At 49.3% G+C, this 24,705-nt stretch overlaps 1 protein-coding gene across 4 annotated transcripts in view; it reads right to left on the bottom strand.

The window, feature by feature from the left end:
• The window catches only part of GRIK4 (glutamate ionotropic receptor kainate type subunit 4), a 431,410-nt gene that overhangs the window by 23,254 nt on the left and 383,451 nt on the right, over positions 1-24,705 (bottom strand). For all 4 annotated transcript variants that reach the window (XM_045483193.1, XM_045483194.1, XM_045483196.1 and 1 more), the window contains 4 exons: positions 21,209-21,322; positions 8,877-8,986; positions 4,733-4,906; positions 986-1,151 (listed from right to left, as the gene is read on the bottom strand). In XM_045483193.1, coding sequence (XP_045339149.1) covers positions 986-1,151; positions 4,733-4,906; positions 8,877-8,986; positions 21,209-21,322 — 564 coding nt within the window. The remainder of the gene's footprint in view (positions 1-985; positions 1,152-4,732; positions 4,907-8,876; positions 8,987-21,208; positions 21,323-24,705) is intronic.

The following is a 24,705-nucleotide window of genomic DNA, read 5'->3' as shown; positions in this document are numbered from 1 at the left end:
AAGGAAGAGTCCCGGCTATTTTCTGTTGATCCTAAACCAACTTGTCAATCACATATCCAGGACTGGCTTCTCTTTTACAAATAAGAACAAGGCCGAGAGAATTCTGGGAGTCTATCCACACCTGGGTTTGCATGATGCCTTCAGTGGGTATGGGGCCAATAGACACTGAGACTGTCTAGGAAACAGAAAACGGAAGGCCTTGGACCTGTTTCCTGTGAAAATGGACTTCTTGGGCGGTAGGTTGGTTAGACACCTATTAACTGCAGGGTAAGTCTGCTTTCTTAGAGATCCCGAAGCAGATGAAAACTGCCCCTCTTGTCTGGCTCAGATCTGCCAGTCTTGGTGATCAGTCACTTGGTTTGTTGGCTAATACACAACTGCGGCAAGGTCTTCTCCAGAGCCTTGCTAGGAAACCTCAAAGCCAACAGGGTCCCGATCTGACACCTGTCTAGTTTGGGATATATGCAATCAGTTCATACTCATCTTCGTGTTCCTTATACTTCAGACATTTGTGTAGTGTTCTAAACTTGCCTTATGTAAGTACTGCCGATAAAATTTAACCCACTTAACCAAACTTAAATGTATACGTTAGCCTCAACCTATGGAGTAGTAGAAATAAACGTACAGGTTAGATTCGCTGCATTTACGGGTATTTTTCTAATCTCCACTAAAACAAATATGAAACTATTGCCATTCAAAGATAGTTTCAACACATTATACTTAAAAGCATCTCGACTCCCACTAACGGTTCTTGCACAACACTTTGGGAGGCTGAAATTAACCCCAAAGTGCTTTGGGGACCTCATTCCAGGGGTATTTTGCAGAAGGGGGGCGGGGGGGGGGAAACGAGCTCCAAGTGAATCTCCAAACTAGATGTTCAAAAGAGATAATGGGATGAGGATTGATGTTTTTCTCTCCAGAGGACAAACATCTCAACTTTATCCTGCCCAATTCCCCATGTTGGTGAGCAACCAAATGGGTTTACTTGGAAGAAGGTCATGCTGGAGCCTCCGTGAATTGTGCCATACTCAATGGCGGTCTGGTCAGCCAGGTCATCCACTGACTCAATGGGCACATCCATGCGTTGCACAGTCAGGAAGGCTGCTAGGTTGGCCGTGTAGGATGAGATGATGATCAGCGTGAATGCCCACCTATGTAGGAAAAGACCAGGAAGTCATCGTTGCCCAGGCACGCCCAGGAGTCTTAGCCCCCGTCCCCAGTCCTGCTGCGACATAGGAGAGACCAGGTGTCCCTCTTTGGAAGGAGCTCCCAGCTCAGTCGGGGTCGGTGGGGGAAGAGAAAGGAGGCAGGGCATATGATGTCAACAGAAATGAATCGGGTGTGTGAGGTTGCTTGGGAGACCATTAATTTTTTTTTTTTTTTTTCTTATTTCCAAAAGGAGGTGGTTCTTGGGTTGCTATTCAAAAGAGGTGTGTCCATGCACATGAGACCGTCCGGGAGACCGTGAGAAATGAGACAGGGAATGAGCTAAGGGTGCCGGCTCTGGGGGCTCTGTTTACAACCCGAGCTGGGTCGGCTGCCCCTGTCCTCTCATGATGCGGTCAACCATCAGATGAGCATCAACCGTGTACTGAGCACCTGCCCTGAGCCACAGACACAATCTCATGTACCCCCTACAACGAAGGGAGGCAAAATTCTTATCCCAATTTTGCTGATGAGAAACTTGCCAAGTAACACAGTGATACATCCATATTTTAAAACCAGTCCTGCAAAACCAGAAACCCTTTGAGATTAACTGGTGACGGGCACCTTTGAAGTGCTAAGAAGCTGGAATTAGAAACTACCCTTCCAATGGGCAAGCTATTTCAAAACAGAAGAGTGTTTTATTGGGTAGAGCAAACTCATTTAAAATTAGAATAATTTTGCAAGTCAGGCGGTATACATGTTAAAGGCGTTAAAACTAGTTTGTTCACTTAAGTAGGTTAAATAAGCCCTCTGCCATCTGGTCAGCAGTGTGGATCTGCATCCCAATCCCTTTGTTTATGGGAATTCAAAGACATATCCAAGCACAAGTGAGGCTGGATAATCACAAATTCGGAATTAGTGGAGTCTGAATTAATGAGGCTTTAGTCATTATGAAGACATTGCCAACTAAAGCGTAGCGTTTGCCACAGGATTCAGAGGCCAGCAGCTTCCAGGAGACTTTTAAGAGTGGGAAGTCCCATTGTCTCCTTGGCCTCTGTGTCCAAGGACCCCTGCTGGCGGCCTCCCAGATGTGAAGTGACAGGGGCATCTGCCGACTCAGTGGGTGCATCCGTATGCCAGACCACCAGTGAGGTGAGCTGGTTTAGTTCTGGCCTTGTTCCCGTCCCCCTGTGAGACCTTAGGGGAAAAGCCACATTCCTCCTCTGAGCTTGCCCGCTCAGGGAGAATAACGCCTGCTCTGCGTGTCTTTGGAGAACTGTGAGATCAAACGATTGGTGACTAATAATCTGTAAAGGACCAGATGAATGTGAGATACAGAGAAATGCAGGGATAGACCGTTACACCGAACATGGGATGACGACCATCTGGTCAACTTCCCTATTTGTGACCTATAGGTGCCCGGTGTCCATCCATTCCTAAGACCTGCCTTCCTTGCTGCTGCCTCAGCTCATACACGCTGCTGGAAGTTCTTTCTCATGACCATCCCCCAGAGGAGGCCAGGGAGGTGGGGTGACCCATCCCTAGGTGGAGGCTAGCATTCTGAAGCTGCTTGTGCCCTGGCTAGTGCCGAGAGTTAGTGAGCCCTGGGTGTGGCCTTGACCTCAGAGTTGGCTGGGGAAGTTCCCTCAGCCCCACGGCTACACTCCAGCGTCTGTTCCACCCTGGGTGGCCATGTGTCTCTTTATGCCACTGGTCACAAGGGAATGGGTCAGAGAACAAAGTAGCTCAGGGCAAGCCTATCTTCTCTGCTGAGGAAGCAAATCACACACTCTCTCCGGAGGGCTCAGGGGACCCCTGCTCCCGTGTGAAAGGGGCATCACTGGTTGCAAAGTTGGCATTCTTGTTAGCAACGTGGTATTTTCCGTCACTTGCTCTGGGTGGGGACTCTAAGGGGGGCTGCGATGGCCCTGTCTTCTGACCTCACACTCCTGCAGGGAGCTGACCAAACTGAGACCCTGATTTGATAACTCAGAGCTCCGAGAGGCAGAGGGGCTCCCTAACAACTCAGGCACCCCCCACTCTTCCCACACACCCTCGAGAGTGGCGTAATGGAGCTCCCCTAGGACAGCTATTTAAAGTACTGGCAACCCTGTGGGCCAGGGCGGCACAGCCTACAAGACTGGTGGCCCTCCCAAGCGCTCAGGCAGACGTTGTCTTCAGGAGGGAAGTCCTGGGGGTCAGGGATCTGACAGGTGGATGAACCTGACAATGGGGCCTTATGTGCAGTGCATGGGAACACACCCCTCTGGAAGGCAAAGCCCCAGGTAGAAAGATCAGAGTCTGCAGCTGACTTCTGTTGTCTGCAGGGCTTCTGTCCAGATTTCCAGGATTTTGAGGGAACTCTGTGATTTTCCCTGCCAAGACCGCCCCTTTCTCCCGGTGGAATGTTAAACCGGGTTGTCCCCGTTGATCCACTTGGTGATTTCTGGGCACAATCTGGTAATGGGGGAGCACCTTGCCCAGATGTTTTAAATCCTACTGTATTTATCATTTAGCAGAGAAAACAAAAATCCCAGCTGCGTTTTCACCTCTCCATCAGCTCTAGTCCAGTGGTTCTGGTAAATGTCCAGGCACTGGTGTCCAAGGGTGAAAACGCCACTTTTCCTTTGGTTTACACAGGCTGAGAAGGAGGGGAGAGAACCAGGGTTGGAAGGCCTATAGGCTGTGACAGCCAAACCCGACAGCGGGTTTTTACGTGAGGGTGGGGAACCGGTACTCTGCAAATGTGCCTCTCTGTGCTACATGCACACACGCGCGCGCACGCGCGCACACACACACACACACACACACACACACACACACATGTATGTCTGTTTCATTCCCCCCCATAATGCTCAAATAGCAACTATGAGTCCACACATTTATGTATCATTTTCAAGTTTGCAAATTGCATTTCCATGCATCGAATCATTCGACCGTATTCTTTTCGCCCTGAACGAGCCAAGAGGAGAAGGGAGTTTCAGGCTGAGGCTGGCAGACTGCCCGTGTGGACGGCTCCTGATGTCCCGTCCGGCTCTGAGCCACTAAGAATTTGCCTTTCCCCACACCTGCCGAGGTGGACAGGTCAGGCAAGGCCCCAGAGCCGGGCGCAGAGGGACAAAGTTGGAGAAAGCTGGTAGAGGAGGAGAGATGTGACAGCCAGGCTTGAATTCTTCCAGCAGCCAAGCCCTGTTTCACTCACATTTGCATAAATCTGCATATGCCTTGGCAGGCCCAGCCACCCGACCTCAGGTCATTTTCAGGTCAGCAAGTTACAATCGCTTTGCCGTGGGCCTTACAAGGCTGTTTTCTGCATCTCCTTTCCTGCCCTGGCTCCCCTCTGTATCCAGACCTCTGAGGCAGAGGGAAAGAGGAACCAGATAAGATGGCACAAAGTGTGCCCAACCCCGTGCTCCCAGGCCTTCTGAGCTGGCGGAATGCAACCCAGCTCCCTGCTAATCTGTTTTGAAAGGCAGAGCTCTCTGTGAGGTTCCTGCCTACCCGCAGCCAGAGCAGGGCTTATCTGAGGACTCCCTTGGTGTCCCCACCCCACTGGGCCTGGCCCCTTCTCTGCCCCGGATCTTACCAGACGCCACTGACACAGCGGGTGGATAAGGCTCGGGGGGCGATGGTGGACCCCTGCTGCATGAATCCCCCGACAGGAAACCAGAGGCTGTTGCCAAGGGAGTACTGATTCACCAGGAGGTTGCACCGGCCTTGGGCACAGGGGTGGGGGCTGTACCACTCGTAGGGGGTCAACCTGTGGGAGAAAAGGAACATAGACTAGTGCCACGGAGGGTGGGCATGATGGAAAGTGCTGGAGTCAGTGGGGGCGGCTCTCCTTTCTGGCCTCGCCTCTGTGCTTCAGGACCTGGCCTGTGGCCTTGGGTAAGCCACTTCCCTCTGCTGGACCTGGATTTTCCCAACCCCCAAATTGAGGGGGTTGGAGTATGTTGGCAGTTTTCAAACTGTTTTTCTTTCATCAAAAAAAAAAAAAAATGTTTTTTTTTTTCCCCAAATAAATTATGAGGTGGAACTCCAAATCTAGAATAAAGTGACTGGAAGCTGGGAGTGTCAGGGGTGGACAGCGGGGAAGCTCTGTTTTCTGCACCCCCTAGTCCCCAAAGTGGTCACAGAGGGATCCCAGGGCCCCACAGAGCCAGTTAGAAAACTCTCAGCCTAGGGGCGCCTGGGTGGCTCAGTTGGTTAAGCGGCCGACTTCGGCTCAGGTCATGATCTCGCGGTCCGTGGGTTCGAGCCCCACATCGGGCTCTGTGCTGACAGCTCAGAGCCTGGAGCCTGTTTCGGATTCCGTGTCTCCCTCTCTGTGACCCTCCCCCGTTCATGCTCTGTCTCTCTCTGTCTCAAAAATAAATTAAACGTTAAAAAAAAAAAAATTAAAAAAAAAAGAAAAGAAAACTCTCAGCCTAGAACAGCTTGTTCTTGAACAAGTTCTTGAACTTGTTCTTGAACTTTAAAGTTCTTGAACTTTAGCCTACATTGCAATCACTGAGAAGGCTTGTTAAAACTCAGACTGCTGATGGGGTGCCTGGGTGGCTCAGTTGGTTGAGAGTCTGGCTTCGGCTCAGGTCATGATCTCGCGGTCTGTGAGTTCGAGCCCCGCGTCGGGCTCTGTGCTGGCAGCTCAGGGCCTGGAGCCTGCTTCGGATTCTGCGTCCCCCTCTCTCTTTGCCCCTCCCCCACTCATGCTCTGTCTCTGTCTCAGAAATAAACAAACATTAAAAAAAAATTTAAAAACAAAAACAAACAAACACAGACTGCTGGGCTGGGCCCCTGATGCTCCTGATTCAGTAAGTCTGGGTGAGGCCTAAGAATATGCAAGTTCTTCTGTGATGTAGATGCCACTGGTCCAGGGACCACGCTGAGAAAGAAACGCTGGCCTAGACCGTCCCTTGGGCTGAGGGTCTCCACCCTGTTTCTGTTTCAGACTCACCTGGGGGCGTTGAAAGAAATGTCAAAGACCAGATTCTGCTCCCAGAGGTTCTGATTTACTTTGTCCAGGTGGAGCCTGAGCATCAGAATTTTTTAAAGCCCCCCAGGTCAGTGTGATGGGCACACGGGGTCGAGAAGGGCTGCTCTAAGCTCCCTGCCCCCACCTTCCCTCCCTGATGCCCAGAACACCCCGTCTTCCTGCCGACCAGACACACGCCTTCCCTCCTCTGCTCAGTGGCCCTGGCCGGTCGCCCACGCAAAGCATCCCAGCTCTGACGAGAGAGATGTGTCTGGGCGTGTGCCGAGCAGGGCAGGCACCGTGTGCTCACAGGGTACTATTCGCATCACGGGTCTTCCTGTCCCTCCCCCAGCCTCGTCGGCACTCACTCTATAGTGGCTCGCCCACATTTCCACTGCCGCCTCTTGTTCCTGAATATGATGTCAGCGTGTCATCGTTGGCCCGCGTCCTGACATGTGCTCCTTCTCTCTGTGGCCTACGGAGCTGGCTTGCGCTCGGTGGTTCCCAAGCCTACAGGCCACTGGAAGTGAGCTCCAAAAATACAGATTCCCCGGCCCCGTCCCTAGAGGTGCTGAGATGATCGGACCTGGGAATCAAACTTTTTAAAAGCTCCCTGTCTGACTCAGATATCAGCTGGCTTGGGAACGGCTGCCTTAGATCAGTGGTTTCCAAACATTGCTTTTCACCTCTAAAATCTTACCCAGCAGTACGGTAGCTCAAGAGATAAAAGCAGAACTGGTTTGGATGAAGAGGAGTTGAGGTTCCAGAGCTCAGGCTTCTTCTCACCTCCAGAGTCTCTGGTGCCTCCCAAGAGCCTTCCTGCCCTATGGAACCCTATTTCAAAACCAGTACCTACCGCAGGTCGGTAAATTATCCTATGTTCATGTACACACACACACACACACACACACACACACACAAGGTGGTATAATCAGACCTTTAGTACATTTTTTTGGTTAATCTTTTTGTTAATGCTGGATCCTGGGGGTAGTGAGTGAGAGTGTGTGTGTGTGTGTGTGTGTGTGTGCGTGTGTGCGCGTCTAGGGCAGGGAAGAAGGGTTGTTGAAGCCCCTGGGGCTGGTTGAAAAGCTTTAGGCTGCAGTGGGCATGGGGAAGCGGGCTTATATGTCTGTATATCTAGGAACCAAGCCCTAAGACTATTTCCAGGGCCTTCGGGGTCCCTCGAGAGCTGTGGCTGGCTACCCGCAGGGGCTCAATTGAAGGGGGCAAGAGTGGATTTCAGAGAGGTGGAGCCAGGGCTCAGGCAGACAGCTTCCTAAAAGCTGCAGCACACAGGGCGGTGGAGTGGAGAGGGAAAGTGTCATGCAGCGTGCCAACCTCCTGCGTGTCTCGTCCGTTGTCACTGACAACAGATCCTTGATAGTGGCAATGCCTACAGGCCCAAGAGGGTAGATGAGTGGTACACAGCAGCCTTTGAAGACTACTGGCTTATAAGCAAGGCCTTCCTCTGTCTGGCTGGATCTCACGGGTTCAGGATGACTTTCCTCAACTTGGCTTTTATCTCCACTGGAAGAGGCACAGGCTGGGTGACAGAATACTCCCTGGGCAGGCTGGGGGCTGCCCTGGGGGTTAAGCACTCCGCTGTCCCTTGGGGCTCCGTGTTCCAACTGGAGAGAGCACATGCTCTCCCTGAGCCACTGAGCAGACATGCCCTTGGGGAAGACCCTGCCAGGCAGAGTTGGGACAGACGCTAGAATCATCTGGCCCCGCCACTGTGGCCCTGAGGCAAAGGAGACTGCTATGGAGGCAGCTGGAACAGAGTCCCTGCCAGTTCCCTTGAAGCTCATTCTGTGGTTCTCTGCTCCTAGGTAACAGCCCTTTCTGGTCCCCCACTATGGTCAGCTGAGCACTGAGCAGGGAGCTGGGATTCCGAATGAGTGACCTGTGAACCACAAGGGCTTGTTCTGTTTCCAGATAGGTAAGCTGGCTCTCCTGAAGCCCAGGCTGATCCAACGGCCCAGCCCCAGAGAGAAACAACCCTCTCTGTGCACATTCATGGGCGGTCTTAGCCACGGGATGCTCTCAGGTTCTTCTGTAGGCCCAGGGATAGTTTCTATTTCTAGCGAGAGGGGAGGGATTAATTGTCGCCAACCCCTGATCTGGACCAATCGTCTCAACTCAACACAACTTGCAAATGCCTCTCTCCAACCCGTCCTCCTGTCGTGTACCACCCTCCATGGCTCCCATTCACCAAGGCAGCTGTGTTTTCACTGGCAGATCCAGGCTAGGGGATGGGCCAGACCCTCTCCAGAGGGAACCTCCTCCTTCGCCCATGCCATGAGGCCTCTGGTCCCCTCACTCTGGATTCACAGGCTCTGTTTCTTGTCACTTAGCACTCTGCAGCAGATCCTGGTGAGGTCTGATGCCAGGACAGCCAAATGCATAGTGATCAATCCTGTCTCTCTCCTCCCCACCACTCTCTCTTCCCAAGCCCCCCACCCACAAGCAGGGGGCCCAGAGATGGCGGGGAAGAGGAAGGGGAAGGGGAGGGATGCAGAAGCAAATTCAGACAAGCTCACCTGTCTTCACCATGCACATTAGGGAACATGTGCATGTAGGTGGGGGAATGGGTAGTGCCAGGTGGACAGCAGGGCAGAGGACAGGTCGGGTCCTGAGTCCCTCTCCTACCCCCTCCTGTGTGGTGCCAAGGTGTCCTGCTCCCCACCCCTCCCATGCAGTTCTCCGCAGCGGACGCGAGGTGGCGGTGTGAGGACAGGGACGGGGAGAGGAGCGTTACCGAGCCACCAGGAAGAGGACGCAGCTGACGGCCAGATAGGCTAGAAGCATGAAGAGCCAGACGCCTGGAGAAAATGGGTCCAGGAAGGAGAAATAGCCAGGTTTGCGCCCCTGGAAATGGAGACAAAACCAAGATTCACCATACACATTCAGTTAGGATGGCCCTTGGGCAGGGCAGGGCAGGGCAGGGCAGGGCGGAGGGTATGGGGAGTGCGGGTCTGGCCCCAGATGGCATTGCGTCGGGTTCTGGGTGACCGGTTTCAATGGCACTGGGACCCAAGGTGCAGAGGGGCTGCTCCAAGACCTATTCAGCCCTGACCTCAGCAGATGAAACAAAGGAACAGCTGGAGGCATGTCACTTCCTAGGTTGAGGAAGGCTTTGTGCTGGGCAAGTGGAACAGTGCTCAGCGCCCCCTACCCACTGCCCTGTGTCCCCCCCGCCCCCGCCCCCGGGGACGGCATGGCGGGCTCAGGGGCACCTTAGAGCCACTGGTGTCTGTGCTGGAGTACAACAGCACCCCTCTCGGACTCTCACGTCTTTCTCATGAGGATGCTAACGTGACAGGCCCCTTGATGTTTTTGTTTGTGGGCTGATCTCACACCGAGTGAGATTTCTCCTGTCAACCTCAGGACGGTGCCATGAGGCAGATTATTATGTTCATTTTACTAGCGAAGAAACCTAAAGCCAAGGGCAGTCAAGAGGTGTGTCCAAGGTTACACAGCTGAGGAGTGGAAGAGTGGAGTCTCAAATGCATGCCTTCTGACACACAGCTCAGGGCTCTTAGCATAATGCTGTGGGGAAATGTGGGCTGTCCCCAGCCCAGGGATGTGCCTGGCCAGAGTCAGAGGCGACAGTGGATGGAGCCAGGAACAGACACCTGGCCACCAAGCTCCCAGACATTTTTCTGGAGGAGAGCAAACTGGAACGAGCTGTCTGCAGCTGTGTGGTCTTGGACGAGTGCACACCTTTCTCTGGTCTTGGTTGGAGGTACCTTAGATCAAAGGTGACACACAGACAGCCCTCCCCTAATCTGTCTACCCTGCAATGTTTACCTATTCTGTATCCGTTGCTAACGTTACATGATTGGGAGATGTCATGTAAAAATCCAGCTTTCCGGCTTTTTCTTTTTTTTTTTCCCCAGCAAAATGGGGCTTTCTAGAAACACTGGGCCCACCTTGTCAACTGGCTGGAGCTCAGTGGTGGTTGCCCCCTCTACATACGGCCTGCTCTCTCCAGCTCGTCTTTCTCTGTCCTTCCATACTGCTGCGGTTTCTCTGGGCAAACAGACATGAATTCTAGTGCCCTGTCGCTCATGACTACTTCCTTCTGTGTCTCTCAATTGAGAAATACCCAGGGGGGAAAAATCTTTCATTGTTGCTTTCTGAATCTGAAACCCCATTAGATGCTCAGTGTCAGAAATCTATACCTGATTATATCACAACGAGTGAATCGAGAAAAATGACAGCACTATTTAAAGCTGCCATATTTGGTTATGGGTGATAAGGAATGACACACAGTCATGGGAAAAACTCCTGGAGACTCAAGTTATAAAACACAGAACACCACACAAACGAGGATCAAGACATAAACATAGCTCCACTGGAAATGTATCAGTCATGCTGGCAAGGGAACATCTGATTCTTCTTGCGATTGACTGACGCCAACCAAAAGAGCAAGGAGGGGGCAGTTATTTGAGATTTGGGTCTGGGCGTCTACCGCCTTGGTCGGGGCTGAGCCCAAGCTGTTTAGGTGATGCCAAAGAGAGGTACGTTCCTTGCAGGCTCTGAACACCTGCTATTATTTATTTTTTTTTCTATGCGGATGCATCAGAACACTTCCTTCCCCAAAGACATCTGAGTTACTGGTGCTTGGGGGGCAAATCAGGTGTTATATGCCACGGGCATTTCTTCTGAATAACAGCTTTTCCTTAACCCAGAGGTATATGATGGTGATACTTTCCTTCTGGAGAACTCAAAACGTTTCGCAATGTTCCCTTGATTTCAATACCCAGTCCTCTATATTGACAGATGGAAGAACTGAGACCCGGGGAGGTTAAGTGCCTTGCTCAAATCAGTGGCGATGCCTCCCATTTCTCCGGTGCTCGTTCGTCAAGCTGCGCCATAGAGATGCCACTTCTCTTTCGTTCAGATGGCAGCTGTACCGCGTCTCCCTCTTCCTCCTTTATCTTTGCAACTTGCTCCAATAAACTCCCTAATTAATCTCACGCCTGCTCCCCAATGCCAGCAGGATCCCAACCTACTCCATCTCAACCCCTCAAAGTGCGCTTACACATTATTTATTTATACCCATCATCATTTATTTTGACTCTGTCATATTGATAGGCATTTGTATTGATTTATACCTGTCTCTGTTGACTGCGAGTTGGGCCGGTTGCTTCTGGGGACGATAGACACTTTGGAGGCAGATAACTGATTATATCCAGTCTATGCCCCAACCATCTAGGACAGGCCAAGCCCCACGGATGGAGCTGAAAATCAGATGGCACCAAAATTTAACTAGTTCCTTGACTTTTGTACCGTACTTCAGACTGACCACACCAGCGCCAGCACTCATGATGCTGTCTGATGGTGGGAAAGATTCAAGGGGCTGGTCACCAAATGATGGCAATCCCAGCATGGTAAGGCCCTTTGAATGTTAGCACAGGACCTGCAAAGTGGCCCTAAACTTCCCTTGCATGTTGACAATCCCTCTTATCGGGGCGCCTGGGTGGCTCAGTCGGTTAAGCATCTGACTTCAGCTCAGGTCGTGATCTCACAGTCTGTGAGTTCGAGCCCCGCGTCGGGCTCTGTGCTGGCAGCTCGGGGCCTGGAGCCTGCTTCGGATTCTGTGTCTCCCTCTCTCTCTCTGCCCCTCCCCTGTTCATGCTTGGTCTCTGTCTCAAAAATAAATAAAAACATTAAAAAAATAATTTTAAAAATAAAGAAAATCCCTCTTATCCACAAAAACAACCTGATGAGTGATACTGAATTCTATGTGTACTAGAAGAAATGCATTATAGTCAGAATGCTGCTGCTCTCCCAGGGTCCGGAGCCAGATGCGTAAGGACACCAGAGCCAGGTGACTCAGGACAGGCAGTGAATTGAGACACAGACTCTGGAGCTAGCTTGCTCAGGACTGAATCCCGGCTTTGCCACTTACAATCGAGTGACCCTGGACAGGTGACTTAACCTCTCTGGGCCTCCATTTCCTCTTTTGTAGCATGAAGGTAACAATAAAACCTACCTCAGGGGGTGGTTTTGAGAGCTGGATGAGTTAACGCACAGTAAGGGCTACATACGTGTTGGCTTCCCTCTAATGGTAGCCATGAGGGAAGGGGGAGGGAGGAGGCAGTAAGTGACAAAGGATGGAACTTCTTTTTATATTGATTCTTGCTCAGCGGACAAGAAATCCCTTTTTCTGTCTTGTAGTGACACATGCTAAAGATGCTTGGGGGGAGAATGCCACGTGGCCACAGTCACTTTCCATAACTCCTACTAGCATTCCTGTGTGTTAGGATACATGAATCGTGAGGATTTGCCAGGGCTCTCCAGGGAAGCCATTAGCGCAATACCAGGCTCTCTTCTGGAAACATGGCTTTTAGAAGCCAGTGATTCCAACCTTTGGAACTCAGTTCCGCCTCAGCCTTTCCGCCAAAGTCACAGAGTGGGTCAGATGTGTGGCGAGTTCTTCCGTGTTTCTGGAAGGGCTGTGTATCCTAGTCACCATTTCCTTAGTGGTGACATCACACCAATTAGTGACGCTGACTCTCTTCCTGCCCCCTCTGCTCTCCCCATGCCCTCCATGTGGTTTTGCCAGTCTTTAGAACTAAATGGCAGCATATTCAGAGTCTTCTTTCAACTACTGGCTGTCGTCAGCGGTCAATAAAAACTCTTTAGGGCTGAAGCGATAAAAGAACAAAGTCTCCATGCCTCCTGGAAGAGGCAGAAGAAGATGATTTCCTCTTGTCCCACCCTGGGAACCCATGGACAGCTTTCCTCAGTGTGTCTGCAATGGGCTGTCTTGATCATAGTTGGGTCTACCGTGCACTTCCCACCCCTGAAGCCAAGAAGAAAAAAAAAAGCAAGCAATTAATCCCTCCTCACAAAAACTACCCACATGGGTTTGCTGCCTATGTAACCCACATACTAGCTTATCTATTTTCACTCTGCTGATTGGAAGTCTAGTATGAGGAGGCCTGAGTTCTAATCCTGGCACTGACCTTGACTTGCTGAGTGATTCTACACAAGCTGCTCAACATCTCTGGGTGCGATTTCCTTCTTCCAGAAGATGGGACCCAACAATCAACATGAAGGGGGAATGTGAGAATTACTACAGCAATGTTGATAAAACACCTTGAGCTTCTTGGGATAGGAACGCTCAATAAATAACCCATATTAAAATGATCATATGCTCAGGAAACCATATTTCCATTATATGGGCTATCATGTTGCTTAGCTTTAAGGAACAGAACTCGATTCATTTTCTGTTTTCTTACAGCAGCGTATTAAGCAGTATTAGAAATGACTCACTGGTTTACTTAGCATTGTTCTCCATTTTTCTAGACAGTCTTTCCAAAATGAAACCAACCTTCTTGAAAACATGGGTAATATATCCAGCGAAAATGCTGGGCATTAATTTAATGTTGGCATTTATTTCTCTCTCACTTTTTAATTACTGTCTTTTTTTTTTTTTTTTTTTTTTTTTTACTTTTCTGACAGAGAAGACTCTAGCTAGGAGTTAAGGGAAAAGAACAGAGTATAAAACTTTCCCATTTGTTAATCAGAGGTAGAGCGGGACAGTACAGGGAGAAAACAGTAAAGTTACGTTTTCAAGGTAGTCCAAGGTGCTCTGGCTGGCTTGGGACACCATATAGGATAATAGAGTACAATATAGTATAGTATAGCATAGTATAGTATGGTATAGTATAGATAGTATCCTCAGATTAGAAAGGATTTTGAGGGTAGCCCAGGTGGCTCAGTTGGTTAAGTGCCTGACTCTTGATCTCGGGGTCATGAGCTCAGGCCCCTCACTGAGCTCCACACTGGACGTGGAGAACTTCCAAACCCTCCCCCCCCTTTTTTTTAATGTTTGTTTATTTTTGAGAGAGAGAGAGGGAGAGAGACAGAGCATGAGTGGGGAAGGGGCAGAGAGAGAGGGCAACACAGAATCCGAAGCAGGCTCCAGGCTCTGAGCTGTCAGCACAGATCTCCACATGGGGCTCGAACCCATGAACCGTGAGATCATGACCTGAGCCAAAGTCAGACGCTTAACCAACTGAGCCCCCCCACCCAGGTGCCTCCCTCCTTTTTCTAAGTCGAAAAAGAAAGGATTTTGAAAATTCCGCTGACACAAGGCCGTGACGCAGAGAAATACACCCAACTACACTATAAAGATGGGTAGTTGGGAGTGTATGAACTTGCAGACCAGAAACTCGGTTCAATACAACTTCCACCGCTGTGCTCTTTCCTCTTTCCATGGCACCCCTAGCCACCGCTAGCCTTAGAGTCCTTCTGTGTAAAACGGGAATCCCACCACCTGCCTCAGGGGATTGCTGTGTTAAACCAGAGACTATAGGCGAAAGAGCTCCATAAATAAAGAGATGCCAGGCAGATGTTAGTCAACACACAAGTATCCTGGACGTACACCCAACCTCGCTGAATATGTCAACTCTGAATTTTTTAAATGTAATTATGCATCTGGGGGCTATCTATGCCAAATGTCAAATCTCAGGTTGGCTTCCGGCACGCTCTGATGATGCCTTGCTACGACAGTCAGTGCGTGCTTGAGGAATACAAACTTACTTTAATATTAATCTGAGCAAAACATCATTAGGCAAATTACTGCTGCAGAAAGAGAGCAGAAACTGCATGAGACGCTCTAATGTTAAATAGGAATGTTTTCGTTTTTCTGGGCTCTTCTCCCCTCCATTCACACAGATCTTTGAGAGCTTATGGTGTGCGTCAATATCATTAAACCCGGCACTGCAGATGGCCTAGGGGTTCTACTGTTACAGTATATGCAGAACTTCTCAGTAAGAATGAAGGAGCCGATATGCCAAGGAAATCGAGACAGTCTTGAACTTCAGATGTCCTGACACTTGATTCCCATCCGTAGAGTACCAGGGGACACCTCAGATTCTAATGGCTGGACCCTGTATGTATGGCTTGGGAGATCATCTGGCCCCGGCCAGGGATTCCGATGCCCCGTCAGGTGGGTACGATGCTGCATGTAGGATACGCGGGCTCAGGGCGGGAGGGAGAAGTGAGTCCTGGTGGCAGCCATGTAGGCCTGGAGCAGAAGATGCCCCTAGGATGCCTGTGATATCTGCCTCCCATCTCTTCCTGTTCTCAAGACCACTGGAGTCAAGGTCAGGAAGAAAAAAAAAAAAAAGAAATCTATTTAGGGTATTCGTTCTGCTGCTTGGGATACTAGGCCTCCTAACGGAAGTCAGGCTCCTAGGGCTCTGTACTGCGCCATCAGGAGCCACAAAGGAAGGTGGTGCTCACTACCCACAGGACCACAGGGTACTTCCCTCATCCTCCTTCCTGCCTTTCTTCTCTCCATAGTTACGAAGCTAATATTGCCTGTTTGGGATGATCACGTTTCCATACCAAAAATCAGATCATAGAAATGTATGGCCTGACAAGAGGGTACCTTCTCCTCAATGTATCTCCCACTAGGATCCACTTGAGGAGAGATGAAGAATAGTGCAACACAGCATATGAATGCTATACTAGAGGTGTGGGCAGGGGGCAGCTGCTCGGGGAAAGAAGCAATCGGCTCCATCCGGGGGACTCACACTGAACAGCAAGTGCCATTTGAGCTGGGTATTGAAGGCTAGGGAGGAGTCTGTTACATGGTTGAGAGGCAAGCAGATGGGCATGAATCCAGGTAGGGGACAGGAAGAGGCCAGCTTGATGGTGAAGCGGCGAGCAGTATGGGATACAGATGCCTGCGGTGAGGCGCGGAACAGGAAAAATCAGCTTTATTCTCCAGGCTGAGAAGGATGGACTTTGTCTTGCAAATGATGGGCAGCCAGTGAATGATTTGAAGTAGGAGGCTGATACGATTGCATTTATTTAAAAAAATAACGGTAAACTAAAAAACTACAATCCTCAGCAAGTCACATACATTTACGAAATGTAACAGCTAACACTTTCTTGTGTGTATGTCGGGCACTGCTGTAAGTGCATTACTTATGTACTGCTGTATCCTCATCAAATTTGCATGACAACCCATTTTCGCGGACGAAAAAACTGAGACACGGGTGATATGCAGCTCGTACGTGTTTGATCTGGTTCCAGGACTTCCACTCCACTGTGCTGGCAATGCCCTTGACCCCCCTTTAAAAAAATTTTTTTTAATGTTTATTTATTTTTGACAGAGAGAGACAGAGACAGAGGCAGAGCATGAGTGGGGAAGAGGCAGAGAGAGAGGGAGACCCAGAATCTGAAGCAGACTCCAGGCTCTAAGCTGTCAGCACAGAGTCCAACGTGGGGCCCGAACTCACGGACCGCGAGATCATGACCTGAGCCAAAGTCAGACACTTAACTGACTGAGCCACCCAGGCGCCCCTGGGCTCCTTTGATGAAGATACTGTACTGCATAAGAAACACTCTAACCTCAAGGAGAACACAAGCCACCATAATGGCAGCAGCAGGTTAGAGACAGAGAGAGCCTGAACCAGGTGGAGTCATTGGGAGATGGATAGCATACTTGAGAACTGTTTAGGAGGTGAGCTGACCAAGTGAAGGTGGAGGGGTAAGAGAAGTGAAGGGCAGCTCAGCTCACTGGGCGGAGATGCGATGATCTGAGATGGGACAGAGGAGAAGCAGGCGGAACTAGACTGAATACAGCTTCTGACACTGTTTTTGAGGTGCTCATGAGACATCCAGGGGCCCGTGAGACATCTAGGTCATGTCTAGTCATGTGTTCAAAATACGCTTCTAGAATTCAGGGGGGCGGTCACGGCCAGACTTACAGATTTGGTAGTGGGTGAGATTACCCAAGCAGAGAGTTGTCAGAGTGAGAAGGAAAATGGGTCAGGGACATTCATGGGGTAGACAGACAGAGAAAGAGGGGTCCACAGAAATGCAGGAGAGGCAACGATCAGAACAGCGGGAAGAAACCGTGACCTGGATCCCAGGAGTGGAGAGAGCGTTCAAAAGCGGGGGAGGGATCAACAACAACAAATGCCAAAGCCAGAATGCTCAGCTGGCCTCTGAGCGGCAGGGAGTCGGTGGTCCAGAGAGCGAAACGTTCTTCTGATTTTGGTCCTAGAGATGCCTGGGCAGAAACAGACATTATACCCCAACAGTGAGAAGAAGGAGAGGACCACATAATTACCTCTTGGTGATCCCATGTTCAAGAAAAACCCTAGGTAATCTCAGATTGCCGGAAATTCCCAAATTATTTCTGATTGCCTTTCGACTTCACAGACATTCCTGCCATCCTTATTATTTTTGGAGGGTTCTGCAATATTTTCTAAATAGGCATTTATACTCCGGGTTAATTATTTTAACCTTTGCACACAGGTTCGACTATCGCCAGATGCTCACTTTTTGTTAATAATCACTCATGACTCAGGTGACCTCAGACATAGAATAAAGATAGAGATTCTAGGTCATGAATAGATTATAAGTGAAATTAAATTACCATATAGTTGTTCACAGATACCTATCGATTAGAGAAAATTCACAAAATAATAAATAGTATTCAACTTTAATTTTGTTAACTTAACACAATTTTATGAAAGATAGCTGCTCTGTGTAATTTTAGATCTAGGCTTTTGTGGTGAACTCGGCTGGGCTATCCTTCGGCATCCGCTGTTTCTGCCAGTTCAGGGTACAGATGTTTCAGATGCGGCCAAGTTCACCTCCAATTTGTTCTCACCAGGTCTCCCCTGGTTTCATTGATTCAGGATTGTTCTCTCCCCAGTTGAATTTTTGGTACTTTCTGAGCAAACTGCCTCACACACAGAATGCACTCAATAAATATTTGTTGAATGAATGCATAAACTGTCAGTTCTGCTTAGTGTAAGCTGTTCACGCCAGTACTCAGTTTTTACCCAGCTCGGCTCCCCGTTATAAATCAGATCTGAGCAGCCATGTGGCGTACTAGGCTGGAAGAGGGGAGGGGTCCTGAACAGAAAGGGGAACCGTATCAGTTAGGGTTCTCCAGAGAGACAGAACCAACAGGATGTGTGTGTGTGTGTTTGTGTGTGTGTGTGTGTGTGTGTGTGTGTGTGTGTAAAGAGATTTACTTCAAGGAATTGGTTCATGCCACTGTGGGAGCAGTTAAGCCCAAATATATAGGGCAGGCTGGAAATTCAGGCAGGATTTCTAAGCGACAGTCTTGAGGCAGAATTCCTTCCACTTCAGGAAACCTGTTTTGGCGCTTAAGGCCTTCAACTGATTGGATGAGGCCCACCCACCTTAGCAAGGGTAATCTCCTTTACTGATGATAGCGGTTAATCACCTCTACAAAATACCTTCACAGAAATCTAGGCATCACAGCCAAGGCAAGCTGACACATAAAACTTCACAACCCAAGAACTAATGCGGTCATGGGTTTGTGGTGGTAGGAAACACTTGGCCAACAATCCAATTAAGGGTGTCCAGAGGGTTGGTGAATGGGAATTTTGATCTGGCCAGAGCTGATATTCCAGGCGGTGGTGGCCTGGGTGGTGAGGGCAGCCTAACAGCAGATGTCCCCAGGCAGTGAGTGGAAACACTTGGTGTCAGGTGCCTTCACCCACACAGTCCATTGGGTCATGAGTGAGGCTCTAGAATCCTTGGCATTCATCAAGAGATCAAGGCCAGAGCCTAGTTGTACAGCCTGGCCACAGCAATGTGGCATGGAGAAAGCTTCTATGTCCCCATTACTTTGGGATGCTCCCTCAGGCCTCGGTAGCAAGATTGGGGTGGGGTGGGGTGGGTTCAAGAGACTGTGCTGGCTGGACAATAGCTGAGGGAGTAGTGACAGGTGTAAGGGTGACAAGAACACTGTCCCCAGAATTAGGAGACTTGGCTTCCAGGCCCAGCCCTGTATTAGTTCCAAATGTGACTTTAGCTTCCTCACCTGTCACTTTGGAATTATAATACCTTCCCTCTTTTCTCAAAGAACAGTCCGAAGGACCGAATGAGAGAAGGCACACAAGAATGCTTTCCAGAACACGTTATCCAAAAAACATCACACAGATGAGGGGGTGGCAAGCCTGGTGTCACAGAGAGAGCAAGCTCGAATCACACCATTCCTGGGTTTGAACTCTGCTCTTTCACTGTTATAAGAATAACCCGAGTGTATTGGTGTCCTAGGGCCTGCTATGACAAAGTGTCAAAAATTGGGTGGCTTAAAAAAAACAGAAATGCATTGTCTCAGAGTTTGGAGGCTAGAAGTTCAAAATCAAGGTGTCAGCGGGGCCGTGCTCCCTCTGAAGGCTTTATAAAAAATTTTTTAAACATTTATTCATTTACGAGAGACAGAGAGCACAAGCAGGGCAGGGGCAGAGAGAGAGGGAGACACAGAATCCGAAGCAGGCTCCAGGCTCCGAGCTGTCAGCCCAGAGCCCGACGCGGGGCTGGAACTCACAAACTGTGAGATCATGACCTGAGCCGAAGTCGGACGCTCTACTGACTGAGCCACCCAGGCGCCCCTTGGGCTTTGGGGGAGGACTCCCTCCTTGTCACCTGAAGCTTCAGGTGGTCCTTGGCGTTTCTTGGCTTGTAGATACATCATCCCAACCTGTCTCAAAATTCACATGGTCTTCTCCCCTGTGTCCCCATTTCTCTCTTTTTATAAAGACACCTCTTGTTGGATTAGGACTCACCCTAATCCAGTAGGACTTCATCTTAACTTGATTGTGTCTGCAGAGACCCTGTTTCTAAATAAGGTCACAGTCACAGGTCCTGGGGCTTAGGACCTCAACATGTCTTTTGAGGGGATACAATTCAACCCATAACAAGAGTCCATAACATCACAGGTGCCTGAAAGAATGTCTGGCACCTGGGAGGTGCTCCATGAACCGGAGCTCTCATCGTCGTGAAAAAGAGGAGGGGGAATCAGAATCCCCCTTAATTCACGAGACACACACATCAGCGACAGCGTCTACAGTGACCAACTGCTCGCATTTTTTCTATTTTAGCCTAGAGGGCTTGGGATTTCGATGCTGCCTCCCCTCTCAGAGGATTGGCCTCCTTTCCTAAGACGGGCCGTGATCGTGACGGATGCTGAGGCCCAGCACAAGACAGCGCTCTTCCGAGCTGCTTGAATGGGCTCTGTGACGAGGGGACCTTTCCTCCTGCAGAAATGGGCCGTAGCAGCTACCAGCTCCGTGCGCCCAGGCTGGGACTGTGAATACAGGCAATCCCCTTTCTGCAGGGCTGGGATTTGGGGCCTGGGAAGGAGTCAGAAGCCAGAGGGTCACTTCTTCAGCTGGCCCGTGGGATGAGCTCTTGATCCCTCCCCTGTAGGGCAGCCTTTGGTGATGCCAGGGAACACACTGGAAGACAGCAAGTTAACGTGACCTTGGACACCTATAATGACTCGAGTATTGGGGGGGGGGGGATACACGTAACAGCTGTGTGCTTAGAGACAGTTTGGATGAAAGGATGAGAACAAGTTTCTTCTGGTTCAGTAAGAAAACTACGGAAAGTCAACTCTGCACGGGCAACATAACTATTATCCACTTTGTGGATGGGGTACAGCCAGGGTACCCTGGCAGGCCCGTCCTCCGCTGCCCATTGGTGTGCTTTCACAAACGCCTGTAGATGCTCACTGTACTCATGCCAGCCAACCTAACCAGAGAAGCCTTTCTTTTCTTTTTTCTTTTTTTTTCGAGGACGCAGAAGAGGGGACAGACCAGAGATAAGCGATGTTATCTATTCACCAGTATGGATAACCCAGAGAGGAAAGAGTCCACATTCCCTCACCAGACGCAATGCTTGGCGTGAACCAAGGTGCACCGGGGAGTCGGTGAGATCCTTGAAAAGGCTGGGATAACTTATCGGGACTGGGGACCCTGTCCCCAGGCAGAAGCAGAGTGACCACTCTGTGGTCCCACACCCTGTGCACCAAGGGATGAGCAATCACTCTTGGTCATCTCTATTCAGTGAGGCAGAAGCAATTTTTACTGGAAAGCCCACAAGTGTGACTTTTCCATTCTTCCTGTTTGCAAGTCCGTGCAGCTGATGGGGGAAAAAATAGCCCAGCTCATTTGCATTTAAGTCTTGAAATCTAAATATTTCCGTGAGTCATTCATTATTACCATATAACTCAGTGTTTGCATGCAAATAACTTTAATGACATAAATGCTTATAAAATAAGTCTCTTACCATATGAACTCGGTAAAGAATGCTAATTCCCAGAGTCATGAATGGCTTGGAGAAATCAATCACCTTCTCCCGTTCAGCAGTAATGGTGAGGCCTGCCACAGCCAGGTCTGCTTTCTGAAAGGGACAGAGAAAGCCCATCAGTGGGGTGGCCATGTTAGATGCAGGTATGGGGACTTGTGACCAGAGGTCATCACTACTGGGGAGATGTCACTCTAGTCTGGTTTCTCTGTGTGGGAAGTGGCTCTAGATAGTCACAGTACATCCCAGGCCTGAACATAACAGGACATGGGTACTGAAGCTATAACTTATGGTCATTTGAGGTCAGACCCCTCTAAATACATCAGTAAGTATAAAAAGCCGGGGGCATCACTACAGACCGTTCAGAGATAGTCTCGAAACGCCCTAGGCGAGGGAAAACTGGCACATAGGCTGCTGGATTCTCAACATCAAGTAGTTTTTAAATTCAACTTTTTAATTTGCTCTGTCAACAGAACTTGATGGAGTTGCCAGGTTGTAGAGGACGCGTGGTGGGAGGCAGTTACAGTGAAAAACAAAAATGATGTAACCACGGAAATGAGAAACAATCTAATGCAACCCCACTCATTTCATGGTGAGGACACGGAGGCTCAAATTGAGCTGGTGGCCCGACGTCACAGAGTCTGTCCTTGTCAGAGCTGGGGCTGGACCTGGGGCCTCCAGGACCACTGGCCACTTACGTTGCTGTTAAGGTTAAAATTCAGGTGCCATAGAACTAAAAGAAGGGTCTCTGGCCCTTCATGCAAAACCACCAGAATCTGTTCCAAGGACATGTCCGTCCTTCCTTCCTTCCTTTTTTCTTTTCTTTTCTTTTCTTTTCTTTCTTTCTTTCTTTCTTTCTTTTTCTTTCTTTCTTTCTTTTAACATTTATTTATTTTTGAGACAGAGAGAGACAGAGCATGAACAGGGGAGGAGCAGAGAGAGAGGGAGACACAGAATCTGAAACAGGCTCCAGGCTCTGAGCTGTCAGCACAGACCCCGACGCGGGGCTCGAACTCACGGACCGTGAGATCATGACCTGAGCCGAAGTTGGACGCTTAACCGACCAAGCCACCCAGGCGCCCCTCTTTCTTTTTCTTTTCTTTTCTTTCTTTCTTTCTTTCTTTCTTTCTTTCTTTCTTTCTTTCTTTCTTTCTTTTTCTTTCTTTCTTTCTCTTTCTTTCTTTCTCTCTCTCTCTTTCTTTTCTTTCTTTCCTTTCTTTCTTTCTTTCTTTCTTTCTTTCTTTCTTTCTTTCTTTCTTCCTTCCTTCCTTCCTTCCTCCCTCCCTCCCTTCCTTCTCTTTCTTTTTCTTTCTTTCTTTCTTTCTTTCTTTCTTTCTTTCTTTCTTTCTTTCTTTCTTTCTCTCTCTCTCTCCCTCCCTCTCTCTTTTCCCTTTCTTTCTTTCTTTCTTTCTTTCTTTCTTTCTTTCTTTCTTTCTTTTCTTTCTTTCCCTCCCTCCCTCCCTCCCTCCCTCCCTCTCTCTCTCTCTCTTTCTTTCTTTCTTTCTCCTTCTACTTGCACCTCAGGTGCCCAATTTGGATAACAGTCTGTCCTGAATTCAAGCCCTCTGGGTAAGGAGATGCTATAGGCTTCCTCGATGCTCCTCTTGGCCAGAAAGTCCTTCCTTGAACCTAACTGAAACCCATCCAGTGGCAAAGCAAATTCAATTTCTTCCTATTGGGTCGGCCCCCTTTGCACATGGTACGGAGGGGACAAGCCCAGAACTGGTACACAGTTCTGGTCTGCGTGCTGCCCTCATCAACTAACTTAGCCTAGTCGCTTCATGTCTCTAGATGTCCTTGACCTCATCCTTAAGCCAAGGATGTGAGGTGAAGACAGGGCGAGGACCCTTCCCAGAAATTCTCTAACAGGGATTCTCCACATCTAGTCTCTGACCACCAGCATCAGAATCACCGGCAGGCCTTACAAAAATGCGAATTTCTAAATTTTCTTAATGTTTATTTATTTTTGAGGGGGAGGGAGGGGCAGAAAGATTTTTTTAAATGTTTATTTTTTTTGAGAGAGAGATGGGGAGGGGGCAGAGGATCTGAAGCGGGCTCTGTGCTGACAGCAGAAAACCTGATATGGGGCTTGAGCTCACGAACCGTGAGATCATGACCTGAGTCGAAGTCAAATAGTTAACCAACTGAGCCACCCAGGTGCCCTTAAAATGCAAATTTCTGAGTCATATCCCAGACCCCCTGAATCAGACTGTGCTGGCGGGTCACCAGCATCTGTATTTGTAACAAGTTGCCCACGTGATCCTGACTACCACTAATATTGAAGAGCCATGTTTTATAACCGGGGCGTGTATCTCAGACTAGCCTCCACTGATTTCCTTTTCAGCTTAACTCCTTCTAATTCTGGTGGATCAGCTGATGGAGAAGAGGTAGAGAGAAATAAGAAAGGGAAGTGTCCGACCATCTACAAACAGGCCGGGCTGTTCTGAACGAGTGCACACACATACACACACACACACACACACACACGCACGTACATGATTCTTCCTAAATCACTGCAAAGAAAATAGAGAGATAGACACGCTGGCCCTCATTGTGCACACAAGGGAATCTGAGATTTGTGTACAAGAAGGATAAATCCATTGGCAAAGGTCAGTCTCTTCTGCATCTCAACCTTGAGTCTCCACTCCTGGTTCGTGTTCCGTCTGCCAGAGCAGCCACGTGATCCTGGCGTAGGTTAACAAACTCGGGGCCTTATAAAGTGAGACCGGGCTTAAATAAAAGAAACAAGGGTGAAGACGTAAGAGATTTTTAATAAAAAATAAACATGTGAATGCCTCACTGTGCTCATTCTGCGTTTCTCCAAGAGAGCGCTGATTGCTGCTATCAAGTGAATCGATCCTTGAGACTAAAAAATGAAGTTTGATGAGTAGATTGTTAACACCTTCATTTGGGACGCTTTGGAGGGCTGCTGGGGCCTTTCAGAACCTCAGCCCCCCGATGACAGCGGCACTGGCTGGAGGCCCACTCGAGAGCACAGGTGTACAGCAACAGAAATCAACCAAGCACAAAGGCCCAGCAGGTGCGATGTCAGACTCATGAGTGTGGGTTTCCAGCCAATTGGCAGCCCAAGCCCTGCATGAACCTTTGGAGGAGACGAGTTAAGTGGTTTGGATTGAAGGAACTGAAGAAAAGATCAGGAAAACCAAAACTCATAAAACGGGCAAAGGTACACAGTTTCCGGTCCCTCCTCTGATTATTTAAGAGCACATATTCCATCCACCCCCCAAATTAACCAAATTCAACAACTCTATCCCCAAGTTTCTTAATTTTTTTTTAACATTTTTATTTATTTTTGAGACAGAGAGAGACAGAGCATGAACAGGGGAGGGGCAGAGAGAGAGGGAGACAGAGAATCGGAAGCAGGCTCCAGGCTCTGAGCCATCAGCCCAGAGCCCGACGCGGGGCTCGAACTCACGGACCGTGAGATCGTGACCTGAGCTGAAGTCGGACGCTCAACC

Source organism: Leopardus geoffroyi, chromosome D1 (genome assembly GCF_018350155.1).
Source record: "Leopardus geoffroyi isolate Oge1 chromosome D1, O.geoffroyi_Oge1_pat1.0, whole genome shotgun sequence".
NCBI lineage: Eukaryota > Metazoa > Chordata > Mammalia > Carnivora > Felidae > Leopardus > Leopardus geoffroyi.
The sequence above is the reverse complement of the archived record's forward strand: the minus strand, read 5'-3'. Positions and strand labels throughout refer to the sequence as shown.